Genomic DNA, 26,523 nt, shown 5'->3' with positions numbered 1-26,523 from the left:
CTAGGGACGGCCTGGATGCGCTAGGGACGGCCTGGATGCGCGCCCCCGACGGGAAAGGGCCGGGCCTAGCAGGGGCGTGCGCGCGGACCTTTGCGCGCCGGAGCCCCGCCCCACCCCGACCCAATGGGGACTGGAACCCCATACCTAGCGGCGGTCAGTGGCGCGTTTAGTGACAAGCGAGCGCTGGGCCTTCTCTGCGGCTTTGGTTGGGAAGATCGAATTGGCCCCAGGTGAGTCTGTCTGCACCGTGCAGCCTCGCTGGGGCCTGGAGATGTTTCCAGAGGATTCTTGAGCTGCAGCCTGTACCTGGTTACGTCTGGGAAGCGCTATGGGGACTCTGCCCCTAAACCCGGCGGGACGTGTGCTCATGTTGGCCTAAGTAATCCCTAAAGTGCTACCGCCAAGAGATCACGCATTTGTTGGGAAAAGTGACCAGGAAGGGACAGATTCAGGTCGTGATCCTCACGGGAGGGGTTGGCAGATTACAGTCCACCTGCCGCCTGTTTTCATTGTACTGCCTTCCAAGAACTTTGGGGAGGTTGGGGTTTTGTTTTGTTTTGTTTTTCTGCTTTTTTAATGGCTGACGAAACAGCAAAAGAATAGAATTTTGCAGCATGTGAAAATTATATGAAATTCAGATTTCAGTGCCCATAAAGTTTTATTAGAAGATGGTCATGCTCGTTTGCTTATGTATTATCTTGTGGCTGTTTTCTTGGTCCAACCACTGAATTGAGCAGCTGCCCACAAAGCCGAAAATAGTTACTCTTCGGCACTTTACTGTTTGCCCAACCTTGACCTAGCAGATTGAGTCTCATGGGAGGATAGGGTTGGAGCATACAAGAAAGGCAGCATGTATAAACTCAAAATGTCATAGTCAATACTATAAACCTATTGTATATTTAGGGAAAGAAAAGTTGAGATGAAAATACTGTTTACCTAAAATGAAACCTCGAAGTTTCTACTAGAGGTTGGTTTAAAAAAAAAAAGTGGGGGTGGGGGCAGGGGGGAGAAATGACCCAAGCCTTGTATGCACATATGAATAATAAAAGAAAAAAAAGTGACTAATAAAGAAGGGGCATGGATTAAGTTGTCAGAAACTCTAGCCTTAGGAGATTTCTGTGTTTACAAAAAGAGAGCAAGATTACATAAGTAGGAAGAGACTGCCCTGTTTTGTGTAAGAATAGTAAGAAAACCTGTTGTATAGTCTCTTTTTAAAATATCAGACTGCTCTTTAGATGCATTTGAAAACTACATTTTGTTTGCAGTTGTGTCTTTCAGGCTATTTCTGTGTGAGCATCTGCTGACTCATGACATGTCCCATGGGACCATTCTGTAGTTTTAGAACCCAAAATGCCCCATGTTTAATAATAACCATAAAACATATGCCAATTATGAAGAAAAGACCCAACATTTTATTTAGGGTAAAACAAAAGTGTAGGAAAGTTAGAATGAGTCATTTAGAGTTTGCTCTTGACTATCCTATCTGCTCTCCTCCCCATATGCAAATGCTCTCTGCTGTGGAAGAAAGCTTGCCTCCCACACTGGGAAATGGAAGGGAATACTGGTCCCCATCCTAACTGGGAAAATAAACTGGGTAACTATTCCATGAGCGCAAAAGACATATGCCTTAGAGAAGTCAAGCTTGGTGGCTCATGACAGTATTCCCAGCACTCAGACAACTGAGGCAAGATTTCAAGTTCAAGACCAGCCTGGGCTACATAATGAGACCCTGTCTTAAAAAAAAAAAAAAAAAGAAAAGAAAAGAAAAAGTCCTTGTGATAGGATGTCCTGAGTTGATGATACTGGAAAGTTCAGAAAGTTTCCTTGGAGACATCATATAATTTAGTTTGTAGTTGATCAAAGTTATATTTGCTTCATAAAGTCTGCTGCTACATTTATTTGAAGCCTGGCAACCCTTGATTGTAAACTTTTTAAGTTTGGTTTTTAAGTGGTTTTCAAAGAGGGCAGCAGACAATGAGATAAATAGCATGTGATGTGGAGGTCAATAGTGCCAGGCCCAAACTTGGCGTTCCCGTGAATATGCCCTGTGCGTCCAACGCTGCTTTTGAATAGATGGTGTTGGGAATTGCTAGACCCACTCCCCACCTCATCCACCTGCTTTGTTTCTACACATCCCAGCTCTCTACCCCCTCCCACATTGTCACCTGCTCATTGCTAATGAGATATACCTACCATATACCCAACCGCTGCCTTGGACAGGGCCCAGACTGCTAACTGATACAGAGCTGGGGGTGCTGGTTTTGATTTTTAAAAACAAATAAAAATTTGCATTTGACTGTGGGATTCCACTTCCCACCTGAAGGATTTTATAAGTAGGTTCTTGACTCCATCTCATTCTTCGTTTCTGAATTGCAAGAGTTTCCACCCAAGTAACTCTCAATACTATTTCTAGAGCTATACCCACACTCACTCATTATTTACATGCTATGTAACTGATACAAGTAGCCTCATGTGTATGCACAGATGTACCATTTAAGATAGGGGACCTGTAGTCCTTTCTGTTCCCTGTGCCTAGCAGATATATGCCCCATCAATAATGCAATAAGAATATCATCAATTATACATCAATTCAGCTAGCACACATACAACATCCTTTCTGTGCTTTCGGTAATAAAGAGCTTTGCAGTAGATGGGAGTGATGGAAAGATGTTCACTGAATTGATTTAGTTTCAGTTTGGCTTTTCTGTGTACTAGCTGTATGACCTCGGGCTCTGTCATTCCAGTCTGGGCCAGTTTCTACTTCTGCTAAATGCAGGGATGGACTAAGTGATTTCTAAGACTGTATGTCTACCATGCTTAAGAATTTATAGTATAATGAACTATCAAAAAATAGATGAGGATCAGTGTATTATCCACCTTTCCACTGATATGACAAATTATCTTGAGAAAATCAACTCAAAGGAAGAAAGATTTATTTTTGCTCACAGTTTGAGAGGTTTCATTCCAATTGTCACTTGATTCACTTGTTTCTGAACCTGTGGTGAAGGAGAGCATCGTGGTACGAAGTATGTAGTAGAGCAAAGCAGCTTGCCTCACAGTGGCAGAGAGAGAGAGAGAGAGAGAGAAGGGAAGAGAGAGAGGACAGAGAGAGAATACCAGGGCCAAAATATGCTCTTTAAGGGCATACCTCCAGTGACCTACTTCTCCAACTAGGTCCCACCTCCTAAAGCTTCCGCCCCACCTCCTGATAACCCATTAAGCTATGAATCTATCAATGAATTAATCCATGAAGTCAGAGCCCTTATGATTCAATCACCTCCCAAGGCCCCCTTTTCAAATGGTGCTTCATTACCCACCAAGCCTTAAAAGAATGAGAATTTTTGGGTTTTTTTGTTTTTTACAGTACAGGTGTTTGAACTCAGGGTCTGCACCTTGAACCACTCCACCAACCCTTTTTTGTGATTTTTTTTTTTTTTTTTTTTTGAGATAGGGCCTCTTGAGCTATTTGCCCAGGCTGGCTTCAAACTGTGATCCTACTGATCTCTGCCTCCTGAGTAGCTAGGACTACAAGTGTGAGCCACCAGTGCCCAGTAAGAAAATTTTTTATGAGTTTTATTTTGCTAAGTGAAGGCACCAATCTGACAACATAATTTCAAAGAGAAAACAAACATTTGTCACAAACAGGCAAGGAAGATACCATCTTAGAATAAAGGCCAGCCTATCCCTTCCCCCAAGAAAGAGTAGTTGGCAGCTTTGCACTACCATAATGGGTCACTGAATCTGCAGGTCAAAGATGCAAAGGTGACCTGGCTAAGGAAAGTCTGAAACTTTCCTATGACCTCATAATCTTTCCACACCCCTGGAAACAAAATAGTTCAAAGGTATGAGCTTGGCCATGAGGACCTCCTCAGTTCAGTTGATCTTAGCCAACACCGGCTGTTGGCACTTTGCAGTGACAGGTCGGCAGGAAGCTCTCTTACAACAGGGGTATGTGGGGCTGGGGTAACCCAGCCATCACTGTCATCTTCCCCCCTCAAGTGGCACTTTTAATCAAAACTCCTTCTTTTTCCTCTCTAGACTTCTAAATGATATGTGTTTGATTTTCTTTGATCTTAGGAAATATTAGGAAGACGTGATCTTTAACGCTAATTATGAAAACGTTTGTCATTGGAATTGGTGGGTAAGTAGTTTTGCTACAAACAGCAGAAGATACTCAAGATTTCCAAATGGTGTTTTCATGTGGACATGGTGGGGGAAAGAGAAGCAGCTTCTACTACTCAGAAGCTCAGCGGTGTCACCAAAGACAGTTTTTCCTTCTCTTCTCTTTGCTTTCCTTTGTTTACATTCATCCTAGTGTTGTCCTCCTTTTTGATCACAAGGGACTATAAGCAGCCTCTTGTGATTTCATGCTTCTTTATAGCATGTCACAAGGGGAAAAAAGTGATTTCTCTTTCTCTAGGTCATGGATCTCCCTTTGACTGGGCCAGCCTGGTACATATACCCTCAGCCACCATGGCAAAAGGGATGGGATTGCATTGATTGGTTTAGGCCAGCGGGGCCTTGTTGTGGAGTTGAAAGTAGAGTCAGCCCCAAGTAGACCTCAAAAAGAAGCATGGAACCTGGGGAGGCAATCATACAGTCAACTACAGGATCCAGTCTGACTTTCCTTTTTCATGTGTGTAAATAAAATTGCCCTCTTCTCAATGTTCCAATTCAGTGCCCACTGTCTAGAAACTGGCCTTGTGCATCAGGTAATACCTATAACTCCCTGAGAAAGCCTCCTTCCCACTATTTCTTTAGCAAGTGTCATGATTTCATCTAGTGCTGCTGATTCTGTGAAGCCCCTGCCATGCCCAACTGCAAGGACCTCTGTCCTGCCTTCCATCTTTTCTCCAGACCCACTGCACCACAGCTGTCCTGTGTGCTTATACACTTGCTGCCCTATGAAGTTGTCATTCAGCTGAGATTGCAAGGTGTTCTGGAGGAATTCTAGGGACCCATGAACCTCCCAAATATTTAATACATATGTGAAGATACTCATTTTGGGGAGAAGTAGGTTTGTTTCATTTTGGTAATGGGTATTGAACCCAGGGCTTTGAGCATGTTGCTGAGCCAATCCCTCAGCCCCTGAGGAAAGGACTTATAACCTCCATCAGATTCTCAAAGATCCATGCTAGAGTTAGACTTTGTATCCTATCTCCATCACTTAATAGTCTTTGACTGGAACAAGTTTTATTAGTAACCTTTTTTTTTTTTTTGCAGTACTGGGTGTTGAACTCAGGGCCTACACCTTGAGCCACTTCACCATCCCTTTTTTGTGTGTGTGAAGAGTCTTTTCGAGATAGGGTCTTGCAAACTATTTGCCGGGGCTGGCTCAATCCTCCTGCTCTTTGCCTCCTGAGTAGCTAGAATTACTAGCACCCAGCTAGTAAACAACTTTTCAGTCCTTAGTTTCCTCAACTGGAATATGGGAATATTGCTACCAACCTGTTGCAAAATGGATTCTGCCCTTGTTTGAGTAGTTTGAAACATTCTTTTTAACTTCTCCCTAGCCTGCTGTCATGTTCCAAATAAGCTGGGTCTTCTTGCTACCTGACACATAAAAAAATAACCAAACCAGGAGATGTACATATGTTTGGATATTGTTAACAAAGATGGGAGATGTACCAAATAGTCACTCATGTTCCTTCCTCAGATCCAAGGATGAGTATGCTCTAGGGACTCTTCCCCTTGGACTAGATAGCATGTGAGTGGGAAGTAGGTCATGAAGATTCAGGAGGAAGAAGGGCTGAGTCCCAAGGTGTCACCTGACCAGGATGGCTGTGTTTCAAGTGTAGATCCTAGGCTCAGACTTTCACTGGTCTTGTCTTGTTTGTGGTGCTGGAGATAAAACCCAACACCTTGCACGTGCTAGGCAAGTACTGTACCTCTGAGCTATACCTTGGCCAGGCTTGGGCTTTTAAATGCTTTTTCTTCTCCTCTCCTCTATTACTTACTGTCTCCTAGCCTATCTCTTATAAGAATCACATAAAAAAGGAGCACTTATTTCTCATTGGCTCCAGTTAAGTCTCAGATGGGATATAATTAATGTTAGTCCAACTGCATGATCTTAACAAAAGAGGTAAGTTTAGAAGATAACCAGATTGTTCAGACTGTAATAAAGTTACCCCTGTTTAACTAATTGAAACCAAAACTTTGAAAATATGGACTTTCAAGGTGGTTTACAGGCTTTCTTTGTTTTTTTTTTCTTTTTTTGAGTCAGGTTCTCACTAGGTAGCCCAGGCTAGCCTCAAACACCAGACTCCTCCACTTGATCATCTCAATAGATGCAGAAAATCCTTTGATAAGATCCAACACCATTTCATGATAAAAGCTCTAAGAAAACTAGGAATAGAAGGAAAGTACCTCAACATTATAAAAGCTATATATGACAAACCTACATCCAGCATTATACTTAATGGAGAAAAACTGAAACCATTCCCTCTAAAATCAGGAACTAGACAAGGATGCCCACAATCTCCACTCCCATTCAACATAGTACTGGAATTCCTAGCCAGAGCAATTAGGCAAGAAGAAGGAATAAAAGGAATACAAATAGGTAAAGAAACTGTCAAAATATCCCTATTTGCAGATGACATGATCCTATAACTTAAAGACCCAAAAAACTCAACTCAGAAGCTTCTAGACATCATCAATAGCTATAGCAAGGTAGCAGGATATAAAATCAACATAGAAAAATCATTAGCATTTCTATACACTAACAATGAGCAAACTGAAAAAGAATGTATGAAAACAATTCCATTTACAATAGCCTCAAAAAAAATCAAATACCTAGGTGTAAACCTAACAAAAGATGTGAAAGACCTCTACAAGGAAAACTATACACTTCTGAAGAAAGAGATTGAGGAAGACTATAGAAAGTGGAGAGATCTCCCATGCTCATGGATTGGTAGAATCAACATAGTAAAAATGTCGATACTCCCCAAAGTAATCTACATGTTTAATGCAATTCCCATCAAAATTTCAATGACATTCATTAAAGAGATCGAAAAATCTACCGTGAAATTTATATGGAAACACAAGAGGCCACAAATAGCCAAGGCAATACTCAGTCAAAAGAACAATGCTGGAGGTATCACAATACCTGACTTCAAACTATATTACAAAGCAATAACAATAAAAACAGCATGGTACTAGCACAAAAACAGACATGAAGACCAGTGGAACAGAATAGAGGACCCAGATATGAAGCCAAACAACTATAACCAACTTGTCTTTGACAAAGGAGCTAAAAATATACGATGGAGAAATAGCAGCCTCTTCAACAAAAACTGCTGGGAAAACTGGTTAGCAGTCTGCAAAAAACTGAAACTAGATCCATGTATATCACCCTATACCAAGATTAACTCAAAATGAATCAAGGATCTTAATATCAGACCACAAACTCTAAAGTTGATACAGGAAAGAGTAGGAAATACTCTGGAGTTAGTAGGTATAGGTAAGAACTTTCTCAACGAAACCCCAGCAGCACAGCAACTAAGAGATAGCATAAATAAATGGGACCTCATAAAGCTAAAAAGCTTCTGTTCATCAAAAGAAATGGTCTCTAAACTGAAGAGTACACCCACAGAGTGGGAGACAATATTTGCCAGCTATACATCAGACAAAGGACTGATAACCAGAATATATAGGGAACTTAAAAAACTAAATTCTCCCAAAACTAATGAACCAATAAAGAAATGGGCAAGTGAACTAAACAGAACTTTCTCAAAAGAAGAAATTCAAATGGCCAAAAAAACACATGAAAAAATGCTCACCATCTCTAGCAATAAAGGAAATGCAAATTAAAACCACACTAAGATTCCGCCTCACCCCTGTTAGAATAGCCATCATCAGCAACACCACCAACAACAGGTGTTGGCGAGGATGCGGAGAAAAAGGAACCCTCTTACACTGTTGGTGGGAATGTAGACTAGTACAACCACTCTGGAAAAAAATTTGGAGGCTACTTAAAAAGCTAAACATTGATCTACCATTTGATCCAGCAATACCACTCTTGGGGATATACCCAAAAGACTGTGACACAGGTTACTCCAGAGGCACCTGCACACCCATGTTTATTGCAGCACTTTTCACAATAGCCAAGTTATGGAAACAGCCAAGATGCCCCACCACCAACGAATGGATTAAGAAAATGTGGTATCTATACACAATGGAATTTTATGCAGCCATGAAGAAGAACGAAATGTTATCATTCGCTGGTAAATGGATGGAATTGGAGAACATCATTCTGAGTGAGGTTAGCCTGGCTCAAAAGACCAAAAATCGTATGTTCTCCCTCATATGTGGACATTAGATCAAGGGCAAACACAACAATGGGATTGGACTTTGAGCACATGATAAAAGCGAGAGCACACAAGGGAGATTTGAGGATAGGTAAGACACCTAAAAAATTAGCTAGCATTTGTTGCCCTTAACGCAGAGAAACTAAAGCAGATACCTTAAAAGCAACTGAGGCCAATAGGAAAAGGGGACCAGGAACTAGAGAAAAAGTGAGATAAAAAAGAATTAACCTAGAAGGTAACACCCACGCACAGGAAATCAATGTGAGTCAACTCCCTGTATAGCTATCCTTATCTCAACCAGCAAAAACCCTTGTTTCCTTCCTATTATGGCTTATACTCTCTCTACAACAAAATTAGAAATAAGGGCAAAATAGTTTCTGCTGGGTATTGGGGGAGGGGGAGGGAGGGGGCAGAGTGGGTGGTAAGGGAGGGGGTGGGGGCACGGGGGAGAAATGACCCAAGCCTTGTATGCACATATGAATAATAAAATAAATTAAAAAAACACCAGACTCCTGATCCTTCTACTTCAGCCTCCTGGGTGCTGGAATTATAGGCACGTGCCACCATGCCCAGCCTCCAGGCATTTTTTGTTAAAGAAGAAAAAGGCATAAAAATATTCTCCTATCTGATACATAGGGTAACACCCACCTGCTTTTTCTTGTTTTCAGAGAGATTGTCCATATCCTACCCAACTGGATCTTGTAAGGTTAAATGGAAAATCTTGTGAATCCAGTTCCTTCTACTTTGTAGGTAATAATTGAATTATGTACAACACACAATGTTGGTGCATAAATTTTAGGTCATTTTCCCTTTTCTAGATCATAAACATTGTACTGTTGATCTCATCTGGGATGAATCACAGGTTCTTGCAAATAGATGTTCAGTCAGGAGTTTTGTACTATGGACATTTGGTGAGATGGTGGAATAGTGTCTTTTTTCCCCCAAGGTAATGAGTTAGTCAGGTGCTCATTCTCCTTGATGTTACAGTCCAAGCAGGGGAGACAAATAGCTGACCTGACATGATAAATGACAGTGGACCTCCCACTTAGCCCCAGGTGCAGAGAGAGGGAAAGAAGGCATCACACAGGAGATGTGAATGCGTGGCAGACAGGCTTGGAAAAGCCACTCCTCTTGTTTTTTCCATGGTGCCTTAAAACAACCACAACCACTGTAGGCAGAGTTATATACTTGCTCTAACATGTGCTACTCACATTCTCTGTGTTGCATGTTGACCTCTGAGATGTTTTTTCCATAGACAAAAATGTTTTGCTTCCAACACAATATCTGTATTTTTCAAGTCATGGTATCCGGTTCACTTACTCAGTAGTTTCTTTTCTCCATCCTTCCAGGCTTATTTCTTACCATTTAGTACAGCATATCTGCCAGTGCCTGTGGTTTTACCAGCAGAAAAAGCAGTATCTATGAAAGAATTCATTTTAAAACAGCTTAATATTGTTCTCCATATCCTTTTCTAAAAAGCTCATTTTAAAATGGTCCATGTTTTTTAATGCCTTCTCCTTTTTGGTACTTTTTATCTTTTCTTTGGTCAGTGTGACAAATGGTGGGAAGACAACATTGGCTAAGAACTTGCAGAAATTCCTGCCAAACTGCAGTGTCATATCTCAGGATCACTTCTTCAAGGTAAGAATAAATCTTGGGATAATTAGCAAAAGATGTTTAATATGGCCAGGCATGGTGGTGCACGACTGAAATCTCTGCACTCAAGAGGCTGAGGCGGGGAGGATTGAGAGTTCAAGGCCAGTCTGAGCTACATAGCCAGACCCTGACTCAACCAAAGAAATTTTGATGGCAGTTAATTGAATTATGTCTCAAAAACATATTGAGTAAGGTGCCTTTTTTGTAGACTCAGTGTGATAATGGTATTTAGCCAGTAGAGGGCGCCATCCAGTGGTGCTGATCTTTGATCTTCATCTTGATGCAAAGCATTGATTAAAGACTTAATCCTCTTTAGAATTGCATGATTTCTTCCCTGCACACTGCTTTGATTGGCATCGTATTATTTTTTTCAGCCAGAATCTGAGATAGAAACAGATAAGAATGGATTTTTGCAGTATGATGGTAAGTAGATTAACTTGTAAAACGTGCTTGTGTTCACTTTCTTTTTCAAACCCAACAAACTTCACGCCCTATGAAGGCAGTCTTAAAATGAGTTTAAATATATTGCTATGCTTTAAACGTGCCTTTGTAGACTTCTGACTTATGTTCATGTATTTAAATAAATCAAGTATTTTCTCCAGTTTTATATTTCAAGCTGAGAACATTGGGATGATAGTTTTTTCTTCTAAAGCCAGGCTATCCCTGCCCTCAGCACATACTTAACTAACTGTACTTGCCCCTCCCCACCCCACCCTACCAGAGTATTTCACGTGGAGCAAACACAAAGCTTTCAGGCTGGCAGGTTTCTCATGTCCACAGTGCCTGGAGGCTTTTCTCTTTTCACTGCTTAGAAAGGCTTGAGAATGTTTTTCTGATGGATTTACCTCATTCCCTTGCCCCAAGGTAACACTGTTTTGCAGCCAAAGGATTAAAGTCCATCAGAAAGTATTTATTTTCCTGAAGAGAATATTGTGATAATATACTGCATTATATTTAATGGTCTTCTTAACTTTTGTTAAGAGTCAAATGAGGCACAACCACCAAGAGGTCATCCCTGTTCTGACTTTAAGCAGGGTTTATAAAGGCAAAAATCATGTTCAACAATCATTACGAAGCAAGGTAGCCCAGGTACAGAAGCGAAACAATGGCTGTTAGTTGCCATTGTGAAGCATAAGTGAACACAGTCAACACAACCATTTATCCACATCCCGCTTTGGCTCCTTCTGTTTTCCTAGTGTCTATGGGAATCAGATTTTTCATAAACCCCTTTCAGCTTTAAACTAAGGTGGCACCTGATTAATGGCTTTTCTCCGGACATGGCTTTCCTCTGGCTAAGTCTTTTCACCATTTCACTTTCACAATTAACAGAGTAATCACTGAGTGTTTATACAGGTGAGCAACAGAGGGAGCGCTCTTCAAAAGTCATGAAAGTATGTTCTTTATTTTTAACTTGGATAACCTTGTAGGAAAAATGTTATGTAACAGTTCTTACAGACACGTGACAGTTTTAAGAGAGAAGAATGCCTTAATACACTGCATTCTTACGTTGAGTTGTTGCCACTAGGAGGATAAACTTTCTCCCCTTGTTTTCTTGTCCAAAAGAAAGTGAGAAAGATTTTTACAAAGAAAGAGTGAAACCATAAAAAAAAAAAAAAAAAAAGTTTTCAACTATTGACAAAGAATTATTATTCCTACCTGTGGCACTGAAAGAGGCACAGAAGAGATAGGAGGGAGACAGCTCAGATACTGGCACAGGGCAAAGTGGAGTATCCAGCCAGCACCAGAAACCCACTACAGACTAGGGTTCTAGGAGGTTAGTGGGAGAAGTCCCAGGAACGTTTGCTGGGCAGGAAAATCTTCTGAGATAATGGATTAAAGGCAGGTCATTCTTCCAGGCCAAGTGGGGAGTTTCTAGTAAATGGCTAAGTGTGGATGTTTGTTATTCTTTAGGGCTGAGTAGAGAGTGATAATTATCTGATCATGACATGACCTCAGTAAAAAAAAAAAAAAAAAAAAACCACAGGCTAGCAGAGTGGCTCAAGTGATAGAGTGTCTGCCTAGCAAGCATGAGACCCCAAGTTCAAACCCCAGTGCCACCAAAAATTGATAAATAAAAATAAAACAAAAGCCCTTATGCACTGTAGGTGAAAGTATAAATTGATGAATCCTGTGTCTCAGAGACCTTAAGGTGGTCATGGCATGAGCTTGGGTATCCCTACGTAGCTCCAGGAAATATATCTCTAAGAAAAATTTGAACTTTTCATGTAAATGTGCAAATTAAAGTAAGTCAAACTGATGTCAACATCTTCATACCCACTAAAAGAATAGATTAAAAATCTGTGACTACCAAATTTGTAGAGAAAATGGGATCATTACAATATAGCTGATAAATAAAAAACAGCAATTAAAAAAGCCAAAGGGTAATTGACAAATAGACAAATATGGTGATAGATTTAAACCCAAATATATCAGTGGCTATATTTAGCTAAATGAACTAAAATACACTAAAGAGTGCCAGACTGAATTTCTCTTTAAAGCTTCTTAAAAGAGATAAGCCTACATGTGAGGAAACAGAAAGACAGACAGTTACTTGGTGTGGTGGCACATACCTGTGATCCAGCATTTGGGAGGTGGAGGCTGGAGGATCGAGGCTAAGTAAGCTTCAAGTCTGAGTATTTCTGTGGATAAAGAAGGATAAATTGGTCAATCAACAGGAAGGTAAAATGATCTTAAATTTATATGTACCTAGTAACATCAAAATACACTAAGTACAAATCGACAGAACTAAGTGGGAAAATGGACAAATCCATAACTTTTGTGGGGAATTTGGGTGAACTTCCTTTGTACAGTTATTTGCTAGAATTAACAAGTACCACATACTGGATGGCGCAAACAAAGAAATGTTTTTCTCATGGTTACAGAGGCTGAAAGTCTGAGATGAAGGTTTTGGCTGTGTTGGTTTCTTGAGGGTTGTGAGGGAGAAGCTGTTCCAGGCCTTTCTCTCCCCTAGCTTCTGGTTGTTTGCTGTCATCTTATCATCCTTGGCCTCTACTGCCTCACCCCGATCTCTGCTTCATCTTTGATTGGTGTTCTCCCTGTGTGTCTGTGTCCAAATTTCACCTTTCGTATGGAACTAGCAGAAGGCATTATTAATGTTATACTACTTAAACAGTGTAGTTAACAAACTTAATGAACATGCCTCAACAACAATAAGAAGACAGAGCTGTTTCTCAAAAGCATATGGAACGTTGGCTCAAATAGACAATATGCAAGGACATAAAGCAAGTCCTAGTAATTCTCAGTGGATTGAAGCAATTCAGAGATTCTGTGTAATCAAAGTGAGCTGAATGAGAGGTCAATATAAAAGGGTAAGTAGAAAATTCCCAAGTGTTTGAAAATTAAGTAGCACTTTTTAAAACTTTTTCTTAAAGAAAACTTCAAACAGAAGTGGACAGAAAAGTAAAATGAACTCTCATGAATTCAACACACAGCTTTAAAAATTATTAACCATTGACCAATTTTATTTCATCTATATCCTCACCCAGTTTCTCCTTCAGTATTTTAAAGCAAGTCCCAATCATCATTATATTTTATCAGAAGCAAAACACTTATATAGTCCATGGATCAAAAGATGAATCACAATGAAACACAGAAAATGTTTTAACTGAATAATAACAAAAATTATCAGAACTCGTAGGGCTTCTAGTTGTAGCCAAGGTGAATCAGCCCCATCTCTCACTAGTCCTCCCTTACAATCAAAACCCCTGGACACAATACAACAAACAGCAAAGGTGAAAGATGAAAAGAAGACAGTGAGTTGACTAAGGACCTTGGTACTCAAGGAATGACATGACTGTGAGCTGTGAGTTTTCTTTTTGCCTCCCATATGTACAAGGATGGGGTGCAGGGGAGGTATGCAACATGGAACCATCAATACACAGAGACAAAAAAGTACCATGAAACCTGTTCCTATAATCAAAGGACCAGAAAAGGGTGGACTAGCAAAATAGAATATCTTTTAAATACTACCCATCCTACTCTAGCTAAACACAAAAGAAAAATCATACTCCCCTCATAGTGTTAGCAGGGCCAGGTGAGAAGATACACTTCTAGACCTACCCAGCACCAGCAGGGCAGGGTGGATTGACCTCTGCCTCATCCACAGAGGCCCCCACACCTGGCAAAAGAGGCAGAGTGAGGAGTGGAAAACTGAAATCCACACCCCCCCCACCTGAACTTGCACACTACACCTCAGCAGAGTGACTGGCCACACCTGATTCTGCATACTACACCTCAATAGACTAAATGGCTACAAAAAAAAAAAAAAAGATTAAATAGTATCTAGAGCCTTAAAGCAAATGAACTGAAGTTTCCAAGACAACTGAAAACCCTTTGTCATCAAGAACCAGGAAAATCTAACTTGAATGAGAAAAATACCAAGTCGCTTGATTACCAGTACCATGATGGTACAAATGTCAAAATTGTCTGACAAGGAAAAAGCACTGTCATAAAAAGGCTTCAACAAGCAATTACAAATATGCTTAGAATGGGAAAAATTAGAATGTCTCAGTAAAGAAATACTGGATGCAGTTGTTCATACCTAGCTTGTTGGGAGGCAGAGATTGGGAGGATTGTGGCTTAAGGCTAGACTAGCTGGAAGAGTTCACCAGACCCCATCTCAGTAAATAAAAGCTGGGCATGATGGCAGAAACCTGTCATCCCAGCTTATATAGGAGGTATAAATAGGAAGATCAAAGTCCAGTGCAACCTGGGCAAAAACACAAGATCTTACCCACAAAGTAACTAAAGCAAAAAGGCCTGGGGGCATGGTTGCAGTGTACAGAACCTGTCTAGCAAGCATGAGGCCCTGAGTTCAAACCTCAGCACTGCCAAAAAGAAAAAAAGGAAAAAGAAATACAAAATGTTAAAAAAGAACCAAGTAGAAATTTTGGAACTAAAAAATACAATTACAAATCTTAAAGCTCACTGGATGAGCTTAGTAGCAAAATAAATGTGACAGAAAATAGCCAGTGATCTTGGAAACAAAATAATAGAAATTACTCTGAACAACAGAGAGAAAACTGAAAAGAACAGAAATGTACAACAACAACAGAAGATTTATTATTCATATAATTGGAGTTTTAAAATAAGAAGAGAAAGTACCCAAAGAAGTAGTAGTGGAAAACCTCAAATTCAATATGAGACTTAAACTGATAGCTTCAAGAAACGAGTGACCTCCAAATGGGTTAGACAAAACTGATCAAATCAATCAAAAAAAGAGAGAAGGCACAAATTACAAATACAAAAGCAAGAAAGAAAATATGACTACAGATCCTACAGTTAATGAGATGAGGATTTTATGAACACTTACAAATTTTAAAACTTTGATGAAATTGCCAATTTCCAGGAAAAATAGCACTTACCAAAATTAACACCATAACAAAGAGAAAATCTAAATAGTCTGTGAATGAATCCATACTTTTAGAACCTTTTCAATAAAAAATCTCTGAACCCAGAGGATTTACTTCAGCAGTCCTGGACAGAGGTGGAGAATTTGCATTTCCAATATGCTTGCAGGTCTGATCTGAAGTCCACACTTTCAGACCAACTTTATAGGCTATTTTTCTAGAGTCACAGTTCTAAGCCCAAAAGGGATAGATACACATTTTAGAGTTTAAAATAACATTTGTGTCTGCTTGTGTCTCTTATAGAGCTCTTCGGATATTAAAAATACATTAGAGATATTTTTCACAGTTTGTCATTTATATTTCAGATTCATCTATATTTTGTCTTATTTCTTGTAGAGTCAGGAGAAGGTAGAAATGATAGATAAAGCAAAATTAGATATGGATCCATGATGGTCAAAGCTGGAAATAGAACGTGGGGTTCATTAAGCTTTATTATCTACATTTGTCCATGTTTGAATTTTTCCATGAGAGAAGTGTTTCAATACATTGTAAGAATTTTTGTAATGTCACAGTGTACCCCCAGTACAACAATAATAATAAAAAAATGTTTCAGACACACCAGTTTATCAATGTTTGATTTAGGTTGATTATCTAAAGTATGTGTTTATAAGAGGTCTTAAAGGGCAAATAAAGTGGTATTATTTTATACATATTAAAAGCCCTGGATATACCCTCATCACAAAAAGCTGCATCACATTTTTTTGTTGTATTGATTTCATGTTCCTATATGTTTATCTCAGTGCTTGAAGCGCTTAACATGGAACAAATGATGTCAGCTATTTCCTGCTGGATGGAAAGCCCAGGACACCCTGTGGGACCAACAGGCCAAGGAAGTGCTGGTGACATCCCCATTTTAATCATTGAAGGTTTCCTTCTTTTTAACTATAAGTAAGCATTTCCACTCTGATACTGTCCTGAGCCAACAGGGACCAGTCTTGTGAACTAAATGTGCTGCTATCTTAGGCCACTTGACACCATATGGAACAGAAGCTACTTTCTGACCATTCCATATGAGGAGTGTAAGAAGAGGAGGAGGTGAGTTTTGAAATCATCTTTTTGTTAGTTTTCAAAAGACAAAATGTAGGCAAAATGAAGAAAGCCTTATTACTACAGAAAAAAAAAAAAGCAAGCTTTAACTGTTTTACACAGGAGCACGTTTTCCTTAAACTGTCATCCATCTGGAATAATGCACAGTGCTTCTCTAAGAAAAGGGCCTTGTAGGGCAGGTCTGATGGTTTAATCCCAGCAAGTCAGAAAGGTGAGATCGGGAGGATTGCAGTTCAAGGCCAGTCTGGGCAAAATGTTAGCAAAACCCCGTCTCAACCAACAAGCTAGGCATGTGATGTATGCCCATCATCCCAGCTATGCAGGAGGCATAGGTAAGGTCCAAGGCTGGTCCAGGCAAAAACTTGAGACCCTATCTGAAAAATAACTAAAACAAAATAGGGATGGGAGTTTGGCTGAAATGGTAGAACACCTGCCTAGCAAGCTTGAGGCCCTTGTTCAAACTCCAGTACCACCAACACAAGAAAAGGGCCTCAAATGAACATATTCAACTCATTTTTTTCTAAATCCTCAAATGAAGTGATTCCATGGTGATAATGATTTTAAGTTAGTGGGTCTGTATTCTGTTAGGGCACAAAAAACACCAAGTAGTTAGTACTTAATCCATCCTTATCAGTGTCTCTATTACTGTTTACACTGATGCTTGACTATTAATTCTTTTATAAAACACTAGAGGGAGGAAAAAAATCATTCTGAATGGTAGTGAATTGTAAAGTTAATTTTTCAGTTGGAGAACTAAATTCATTTTATTGTCTTTGTAAGTGCCATGGAGTCTAAAACAAGTAGTCTTAAATCCTGTTTAGATTTCATCTTTGATTTTCTCAGTATCCTGGCTGTTAATCACTTTGCCTTATTAATTGTGTGTTTCTATCAATGTAAATTTTCCTCCCTGTTTTGGTAGTACAAGGGTCTATGAGCCTCCAGACCCCCCAGGGTACTTTGACAGCCATGTGTGGCCCATGTACCTGAAACACAGACAAGAAGTGGAGGATGACGTCACATGGGAGATTGGTAAGAGCCTTTCCTCACTCCATTCAAGACCTTTTCTTGACATTTGCCTCAAAGGATTTGGGACATTTTTTTCTCATACAGAGAATTATAAATACACACTGCATGCAGGAACTCTCTGGGTTCCCTTCTTCCTCAGCCCTTTTTTTTTTTTTTTTGACAGTACTGGGGTTTGAACTCAAGGCTTCATGCTTGCTAGGCAGGCACTCTACCACTTGATCCATGTCACCAGCCTTTATTGCTCTGGTTGTTTTGGAGATAGGGTTTCACTTTTTTTGCCTGACTGGGCTTGGACCACAATCCTCCTATTTTATGCTTTTTGCTATAGCTGGATGACAGGCGTACACCACCACACCCATCTTTTTCCATTGAGATGGGGTCTCATGAAATTTTTGTTTTTTCTGGACTAATCAACTAATGTTGATTCTCCCAATCTCAGCCTCTGTGTAGCCGAAATGACAGGTGGGCACCACCATGCCCAGCTATTGGTTCAGATGGGGTTTCACAAACTTGTTCTGCCTAGGCTGACCTCAAACCATGATCCTCTTGATCTCAGCCTCCTAAGTAGCTAGGATTACAGGCATGAGCCACCACTTCTGACTTCTTCCTCCATAACTTGTTCTGCTGCTTCTGTTTCTCTGTGGCTTCTGTCAAAACTTGTCAACTTCTAGATGGTTGTTCACCCACCCATCATTAACTGAATACCTTTCATGGAGATAGCAGGTGAGTAGAGTAGGGCAAACCCAGTGCCCACTCTGCTATTCTCATGCACCTAAAATTCTACCAGGAAGCAGCACTAAAGATGCAAGCTGTGCCAAGAGAGGTGGCTCATACCTAGAATCCCAGATAGCTACTCAGGAACTAGAGGTAGAATCATGGTTTTAGGCCAGCCCAGCAAAAAGTTAGTGAGACTCCATCTTAACAAACAAGTATGGTGATACACATCTGTAATCCTAGCTACACAGGAGGTATAAGTAGGAGGATCACAGTGTGAGGCCAGCCTAGGGAGAAGACCCCACCTCAAAAACAAATTAAAATGAAAAGGGCTGGAGGAATTGCTTAAGTGGTACAGTGCTTGCCTAGCAAGCATAAGGCCCTGTACCTCCAAAACTAAATAGACACAAGTTGCTCAAGCAGGTCTTCTCCCTAGAGTAAGTGCCCAAGTCCATTGTCCAGGAAGGCTTCCTCAAAGAGGCCACTTTTAAACCAATCTCTAATGAGTTTATCTGCAAAAAAGGAGGTTGGTTCCGGGTTCCCCTGCATTCTTCAATATGCAGTGTTTCTCTTCTCGCCTCTACAAATAAAATCTTTCTGACCTCTGCAAAAAAAAAAAAAAAAAAAGGAGGTGGGTTATAAGGAATGAAGGACCACCCTGGACAGTGGGATGGACACATGAAAAGGCCTGGCACAGGAAGTTTTGAGCAGCACCCAAAAAAGACAGGTGCATTTATGGTAGAGAAGACCAAGAGACAGAGTTGATGCAGGTGACCCAGGCAGGGGCCAAGAATCCAGGTCAGGACTTTAATCATATTCTGAAGTGGGATGCTCTCTACCGACAGGTTTTAAACAGGACGTGATTGAACAGATTCTCCTGTTAAGAGCCTGGGCTGTGTGGAGGGTGGATTTAGGGGGTGCAGCAGTGGACTCAGTGGAAGTAGGTGATGAAGTAGACATGGAGGGTCTAGGAGAATGAGGGGTCAAAGATGACAGATGCTTCAGGAACTAGCAGGAGTTATTCAGAAAACAAAGAAAAGTGCAGGACTTGCAGTGTGTGAGGCAGGGATGCAAGTCTGTTCTGCATGCAATGACATTGAGATGCCAGAGATGGAAATGGATGGGTTTGGAGGTCATGTGGGCCTGCCCTCAGAGGCCAGCACTGGAATACAGAGAAGATGGAATAAGGCAGAGGACTCAAAACTCACGTGCTTCCCAGAATAAAGGGGCCAGGTCTGTATCATGAGAGCCTGTGGTGGCCTCCACTGGGGTGGCTCTGTTGGAGCTGTGCACAATGCTCTGGCTTGGACAACTGGGTGCAGGGACCTCCTCTTAAAACCCTTTCTCCCCTTCCATCTAAAATGCAAATTTAACCACATTCCTGCCCGAACTCCCTTCTACAGTTTCCAGGTCTTTGGGACAAAACCTACATAGCCAGATACCAAGGCTCCTGAAGACTGAGGGCACCAGGGCTTCAGAATCTCACATCTATACTCTTCCTGCCTCCCCTCCTACTAGCCATCCACATTTCTTAACAATACTCCCTTACTCTCTGATCTCCCTACCTGTGCTGTTTTCTTACTAGAAGCTCCTTTCTTCTTTTATCCCAAGTAATTTCTACTTTTTCTCCAAAACTGCTCTGCCAATTTTATTAAAAATCTGTATCTTCTGAGAATTCTTATTCAGTACATTGGGACAGAGCCCAGACCATGCATGGTTTAAGAAGCATGAGTTGGAGAATTGCTCAAGTCACTCTGTGTCAGGCACCGTTCAGTCTCCTGAAGTGCCATGTGTACAGTGTCACTCCACTTTTCTTTCTTCCCTCTTTCCTTCTCTTTTATTTAAATAATGTTCAGACCAACTGGTGGGTTTCATTATAACAAACCAAACTTCTTGACATATTATCCCTGACTTTGATCTGCTTCTTTATTTGCTTTTTCTTTTTAGATTATGATTCTAGAGCCTTTGATTGAAAGTATTGGCATGTGCAAGAGATGCCAGATGCCCAAATAAGCATCCTTTATTAGCAAGCCTGTTAGGCATTTCAGCTGCCATTTTTCCCTCTTCTCAGTTTACCTAGATGGAACAAAATCTGAAGAGGCCCTCGTTTCACAAGTGTATGAAGATGTAATACAAGAACTAGCAAAGCACAAAGGTACGTATTATCCTATCAAAGTGGATGCTAGAGGAAGAGGAGCCAGGAAATAGTTCATTATATACCCCAGAATGCTAATGAGGAGTGATTGTATTTATTCATGCTTTGCTTTGAGAATAATTCAGATTTTGAGATTCAGTATGCATTTGGAAGACTTGATTATTTTGTTTGTCGGGTTTTTATAATTGTGAAAATATTTACCCTTTGCTTCAGCTCTTAGTGATATTTATGTTATTTAGTTTAAAATTTTAGTAGATGGCTGAGCCAATGGACCTGAAATTATCCTTTTGGCAGAGTGAAATTAAAATGCTGACTATTTTTTTTTTTCATTTTTCTTTTATTATTCATATGTGCATACAAGGCTTGGTTTATTTCTCCCCCCGCCCCCACCCCCTCCCTTACCACCCACTCCACCCCCTCCCGCTCCCCCCCTCAATACCCAAAATGCTGACTATTTTAATATACCTAGAGCTTCCCTTTTCCTTTATTCCCTTAAATGTTTTCCTTAAGATTTCTGTTTTGGAAATGCTTCAAAAATAAACACAAGATTTTAAACATTTCTTATTTTTTTGAGGTTTTCCTCTTAGAGTGCTCTTTTCATGAGAGAAAGGAATTCACCTAAATCTGGCATAAATAAAAAGAAGGCACAAAGGTGGTAGTGACTCAGGTTCTCCTGCATTAAGGAGCTCAAATAGTGTCCTCAGGGGTCTGCTGCAGTGAAGTCAGACTCTTAGCACAGTCATAATAATCTGTTGTCAGCATCCTTAGGTTCAGCAGGAGTGTTAAAGATAGCCCTTCCTTAAATGGATAAATGCTGGATCTGAGTGTTGAGTACAAGGAGATTCATATATTATTAAAGAATTTATTCATATGTATTAAGGGATTCATATGTTATTTATATGTTATTAAGGTATAGAATTCTTTACCTTAAGTAGTTTTTTGTTTTGTTTTTTTGTGTATGTGTGGTGCTGGCGATTGAACCCAGAGCCTCATGAATGCTAAGCACAAACTCTATGACTGACCCATATTCCCAGACACAAAAAAGGGTTTTTTTTAAATAATTTTCTATTTTGGCTCTGCTGAAAAGACCCAGGGAAGACTTAGATTGGTCCTTCTTAAATCACATGACTTGTTAAAGACGTCGCCATGGCAAGGGAGATGGCATACTCTATTTGGCTGTGACTAAGTCATCGATCACTGTATCTTATGATTAAAGACCCTATGTAAGACCTCTGATCTAAGGGCTGGTGGAGTGGCTCAAGTGATAGCGCACCTGCCTAGCAAGCCTAGCAAGCATGAGGCCCTGAGTTCAAGCCCCATTACCTCCAAAAAAGAGAGAAAAATTCACAAAAAGAAGGCAGGCAGCTAGTAGAAACTAGAAGAAGAAAAGTGAAAAAGCATGCTGGGAGGACATCTAGCTGCTGTTAGAGTTGAACCATATGAATTGAAATGATTACTCTGCTGGGCATGGTGATGCATATCTGTAATCCCAGAACTCAGGAGGATCTCAAGGCTAGCCTGAGCTTTATGACAAGACCCTGTCTTACCAAACAAACAAACAAAAAAGCCAGAGATTCTTGTGGCTAATACAGGCAAAATGCAATCTTAAAAATATTAGCTGGGTCAAGGTAAGACAGCATAAGGTACTCCAACAGTGAAGACCGTTACAATAGTTTGGTGAGAAGCCACTGCTGTAATTCAATGTCATGGATGTCTCAGTAAGAATTAGATAGCCTATGTCTTCAATAAATTCCTCCCTGACTAGGGGACTGAGCCCTGCCAGGCAGCCCATTGATCCTGAATGCTCCTGGTTTCAACATCAGCCCTTCATGTAGGCAAGATCCCCTTTGAAAAAAATTTTAGGACCATTTTAAAGTTTCTTCTTGCAAGTAGAACTAATAAACATCGCCAGATGCAACTGCCCACCCCTGCGATCTTTTAGTTTGATGGAAGGCAGGACTCCCATAGCAAAGCTCAAGGTACTAGCATGAGTGTGTGGAAAGTGGTAGGAGGAAACGAGGGTCCTAGCCTTCATGAATGTTAGCCTCTGAGCCAGAGCCACTCATCTGAGAGCCATCATCTCCCCTCTCTGGCCCCAGTGAGAGGCTTCCATGGGTGTTTCAGCTGCTGGACACCTGTACTTCTCTGTCTTCTCAATAATGGCCTGTGCACAGGTCCAGTCCTCCTTTAGTGATTTAAGTCATACATTAGAGTTAGCCATGTGATCTATGTGCTGATAAAGATAAAGGGAGCGTTGGTTGTGTAGCTCAGGTAAATTGCACTGTATTCCATTCCAAATCCTGCCTTTGCCATCTGTTCCAAGGCCTAAGAATAGCTGGTATGTTCTGATGGGTGCCACAAGCCCACAAGAAAGTGCATCTCCACACCTGTGACTCCCTTTCCTCCTCCCTTACCTAAATCCTAGATGCAGGGAAAAAGTGTTCAATTATGCCACTTAAGGCTATTTGATTTATGCTCTAGATAATGGATAAAAATAAAAACGAAACAGAAAAAAAAAACTGGAAGAGACATAAAATTGGAAGCAAATCTGCTTTCACAAGCTTTATGGTAGTTTCTCTGTTGCATAAATAACTTACCATGTTATTTACTACTTATAGTAGTAGCCCATCACCTTTCCTAGTTCTTCCAGCCACAGTATTCTGGCAAAGCTGGCCGAAGGATCCTCAGCACAGCCTGGTTTAACCCTGAGTCTGGGCCTGAGCTGGCTGGGTGGCCTTTCTGCTGTTTAAAGCGATGACTCTTCAGGTTTGCTCTCATCTCGTAAGCCTGTCTAACTAACTGGCTAGCTTTTCATTCTAAGTATATAAGATCATAATTGTGATAAGGTAGTAATAGTGAAAGTGCATAAGGAAGACTGAATTTAATTATGAATGAAACAATAATAACCTGAGAAAGTAAGGCTTTGAAGTTATACACTTAATTCACTCCCAATTTAAATCTAAAGTTTGAAGTAAAATTTAATCACTACCTACTCTCAATACAATGAAGCAACCTAGTCCCTAGGAACACTGATGGTCTCTTTAAAAATGTTTATTTCTATCTCACTGTAAAAACATTATAACAAAACTTAATATAAAAGCAGAAGGGAAGAAGAAATTACCTGTGTTCACATCAGTTTCTCTTTCACAAGACTTTGGAAGAACATGGTTCATCAGCCATGCCTATTTCTATTTTTAAATTAATATTTAATATTTATGCACCTTTATAGGGTTTTCCATGTAACAAAGCTAAGTGTCATGGCCTTTAGAAGACCGAGGGCTGAGTTCTGTTTTGTACAGTGAAGTGAAATCTAAGACTTGACATTGACATTTAGTGCAGAAGAAAGATGTCACATGCCTAGTACCTAGAGGGGGGCGCTGTTTTCTTGTTCCCTCCCTTGTTGGAGCGAGAGTTCTCTCTCACTCCTGGTTATTACTAACCTAAGTGGGGCTAACTGGGGGCAACTGGAGAAAAGACACAGGATAGACAGACAGAAAGTGGGGTCAGGTGTGTTGAGTGCTCAGCTGGAACGTACAACCCTCATTGCTTCTTTTCTCTGTCTTTATTCTTTAAGGCCTTACTCCTTACAGTTCTTTAAAACCTTGCTTCTAAAGTCTTCTTTAAAACCTTGCTTAAAACCTCTTTTCCTTAGACTTACTCTGTCCCATGTTTTCTCTTAGCTGTTCCTTAACTTAATTGCTCTTAAAGTCTTTTGCCCCAGGCTTGCACTGTCCCATCTCTCTTTAGCTTTCTTAAAGCCTTGGTGCTCAGACTTGCAAGCAGCCATGTTTACAAACTGCACATGCATAACTCTTAAAGTCTCATTCCTTACACTTGCACTGTAAAGTTCTATCTTTGGGTTTTCTTTAGCTTAGCTTTTCTAAGGCCTATGTTAAAGTTCTTTCTTTGGCTTAGTTTTTCTAAAGCCTATGTTAAAGTTCTTGGCAGACTTCCTATCAACCCCTCTTTAACAGTCCTTTTCCCTTCAGCTTCCCACACCAAAAAGCCCCAAAGCAAAAAACAAAAGCCCCAAGCTCTCCTTCAGAGAGCCTCTTTATACACAGTGGTAAACAAGGTGGAGCTGTGGCCTGGGGGAGGGGCATGACATTGTAGCAGGAGAAACTTAGTTCCTGCTTCTCTGAACACAAACAACTTAGGAGAGGCAGCTGTTCTGCTTTTCCCTGTTTATGGCCAGGGCTGTGCCCATCTCAGCCTACAGATGAAAGCAATTAAGCTGCATCTCACCTTGCTTGTGTCCGGTTCTCATAGGCTTTTCATAATCCACTCTCCACAAGTACCAAATCAAGGCATATGAAATTAAAAAATAAAATTTTGATTGTCAAGTATTTGTATTTTTTCCTGTTGGTATTTTTCTACATTGAATTTAAAATATAATTTCTAGTTATCAAACAATAGTACTATAATTACTGTAATTGTCCACATTCACATATGATTGCACAGTGTTGGATAGTTTTGTCACAAGTGTTTTACCTTGATAAAATAACTGCTATAAAAATATCTGTACATGGTAGAGCACTTGTCTGACATGCATGAGGCCCTTCATTCAGTCCCTAGACCACAAACACACACACATACACACAAATAAGAGCAAAAGAAAGTCTACATGTTTTTGGCATTCTTTTTGAATGATATCCCTGAGGTAAATTCTCAGAAGTAGCACTCATTTAGTAAAAGGCTATAATCATTTTTGCATTTTACCTGTTCCAAAGATGAAATGCTACACTAAAAAATGTGTTTTCTCCAACATAAATTGTATAGTAAGAATATGGTAAGTTTTCCCTTGAGTTCCTAAGCCAAATCAAGTATTTAGCTAGGCATTCTTTATTTAAGAAGGTAGATTAAAGGTAATGATACTTCTTTGCCCACATAGAGAATAACACTCCACAAAAGAATTTACTGTGTCCAGCCATCCTTTGTGATACTCTCCTAGTCTTCAAAGTATTTCCTTCCCTAAAGTCAAGGTTTATGATGAATATCTGATTTCTTAAGATGTGCTTAAAATTTGGTACAAGGTTTAAAAGAATGGGAGTTGTACCCAGTTTTGTTCTTTATGGGGAAAGTGGCATTTTTGGTCCTAGAATCCTTGTAATCTTAACATCCTTGGATTTACTGTTGCTCATGTGAAGATTTCATAAAATGAGATTAATTTCTTCCTCTTGAACGGAGGTGTGGCTCAAGTAGTAGAGCACTTTCCCGGTAAGTACAAGGCCCTGAATGCAAACCCCGGTACCACTAAAAAAATAATAATTTCTTTTTCTGTTTATTCCCAAGGTTTGCAAGAAACAGCATAAAGTTGTCACCAGTCAAATTTCTCCAGGGTGAATTAGGAAGCTCAAAGAAATATACTTAAGAACATTAATCAGGATGCAGTAGTTACTGTGGTACAGTGATAGGTCTTGTTTTATCTGTTTATTTTTTTATCATACACAGTTTTCCCAGCAAGTGGAACAGTAAGTATCCATGCCAGTGGACAGGAACCTACCTGGATGACTTGCTGTCACTCCAGGGATGCTATAGATACAGTATGCTTATGAATAGTGAGTCAGTTCCTCTGTAACAGTGATTGTCACTTTTGTGACTGGGACCTAGCATAAGAAGTAAGGATTACATCACCATCCAGAATATATATAAGCCATTGAGTGTGTACAGTTGTATATCCAGGTGTGATATGTGTGTGTATGTATCTATACATTAGGCACTACAATACATTGACCTTATACATTATGCACTGTGATTTTTTTCTGTTTTTAATTTAATTAACACTGCTCGCCACCAGCAAATAATAGTAATGCCAGGAATAGTAGTCACATTGACTAAATCAATAACTTACTAAAGTCCCAGGAGTTTTGTGTGTTTTGTTGGTGGGAGGTTTCTTATTTGTCCATTGTATCTCTTATGTTGAGACTTTGCTACAAATAGAGCAATTTTCACGTTTTTTCTTTGTTTTTAAAATTAGTGGTTTAAAAATCACAAAAATAAGCAGTTGCTTCAATTGTATATAACATCAGGTGCCTTTCTTTGAAAAGCATATGCAGGATATGGGAATTGTGTGACTTCTTGGTGCCTCTTTCAGTGCTGGAATATAAATTATATCCTGATCAACCATTTGTTTATTAATAACAGATTACCTATATTGCCTCAATCCTAATAAAATATTTTGTAACAATTA

At 40.1% G+C, this 26,523-nt stretch overlaps 1 protein-coding gene across 2 annotated transcripts; it reads left to right on the top strand.

Annotated features, from left to right (window-relative positions):
• The first annotated feature begins 2 nt into the window (after positions 1–2).
• Positions 3–26,523, top strand: Nmrk1 (nicotinamide riboside kinase 1). 2 transcript variants are annotated; one of them, XM_074052069.1, is made up of 10 exons: positions 3–230; positions 4,078–4,141; positions 8,975–9,052; positions 9,857–9,947; positions 10,337–10,385; positions 16,132–16,279; positions 16,355–16,426; positions 17,358–17,467; positions 20,250–20,333; positions 25,626–26,523. In XM_074052069.1, the coding sequence occupies exons 3-10, from the start codon at positions 9,018–9,020 to the stop codon at positions 25,643–25,645; spliced, it is 609 nt and encodes a 202-aa protein (XP_073908170.1). In that variant the 5' UTR covers positions 3–230; positions 4,078–4,141; positions 8,975–9,017; the 3' UTR covers positions 25,646–26,523. The 2 variants fall into 2 exon arrangements, with proteins under 2 accessions (XP_073908170.1, XP_020041819.1); XM_020186230.2 differs by lacking the exon at positions 8,975–9,052 and having other exon boundaries at positions 8–230.

Source organism: Castor canadensis, chromosome 13 (assembly GCF_047511655.1).
Source record: "Castor canadensis chromosome 13, mCasCan1.hap1v2, whole genome shotgun sequence".
Classification (NCBI taxonomy): Eukaryota; Metazoa; Chordata; class Mammalia; order Rodentia; family Castoridae; genus Castor; species Castor canadensis.
The sequence above is the reverse complement of the archived record's forward strand: the minus strand, read 5'-3'. Positions and strand labels throughout refer to the sequence as shown.

Bases quoted from the DNA above. Each gene is read 5' to 3' on its own strand.
- Nmrk1 (XM_074052069.1), top strand. From the start codon at position 9,018: ATGGAAAATCTTGTGAATCCAGTTCCTTCTACTTT. The intron at 9,948-10,336 runs GTAAGAATAAAT...TATTTTTTTCAG, and splicing joins CTCAGGATCACTTCTTCAAG to CCAGAATCTGAGATAGAAAC. The intron at 16,280-16,354 runs GTAAGCATTTCC...CTGCTATCTTAG, and splicing joins TTCCTTCTTTTTAACTATAA to GCCACTTGACACCATATGGA.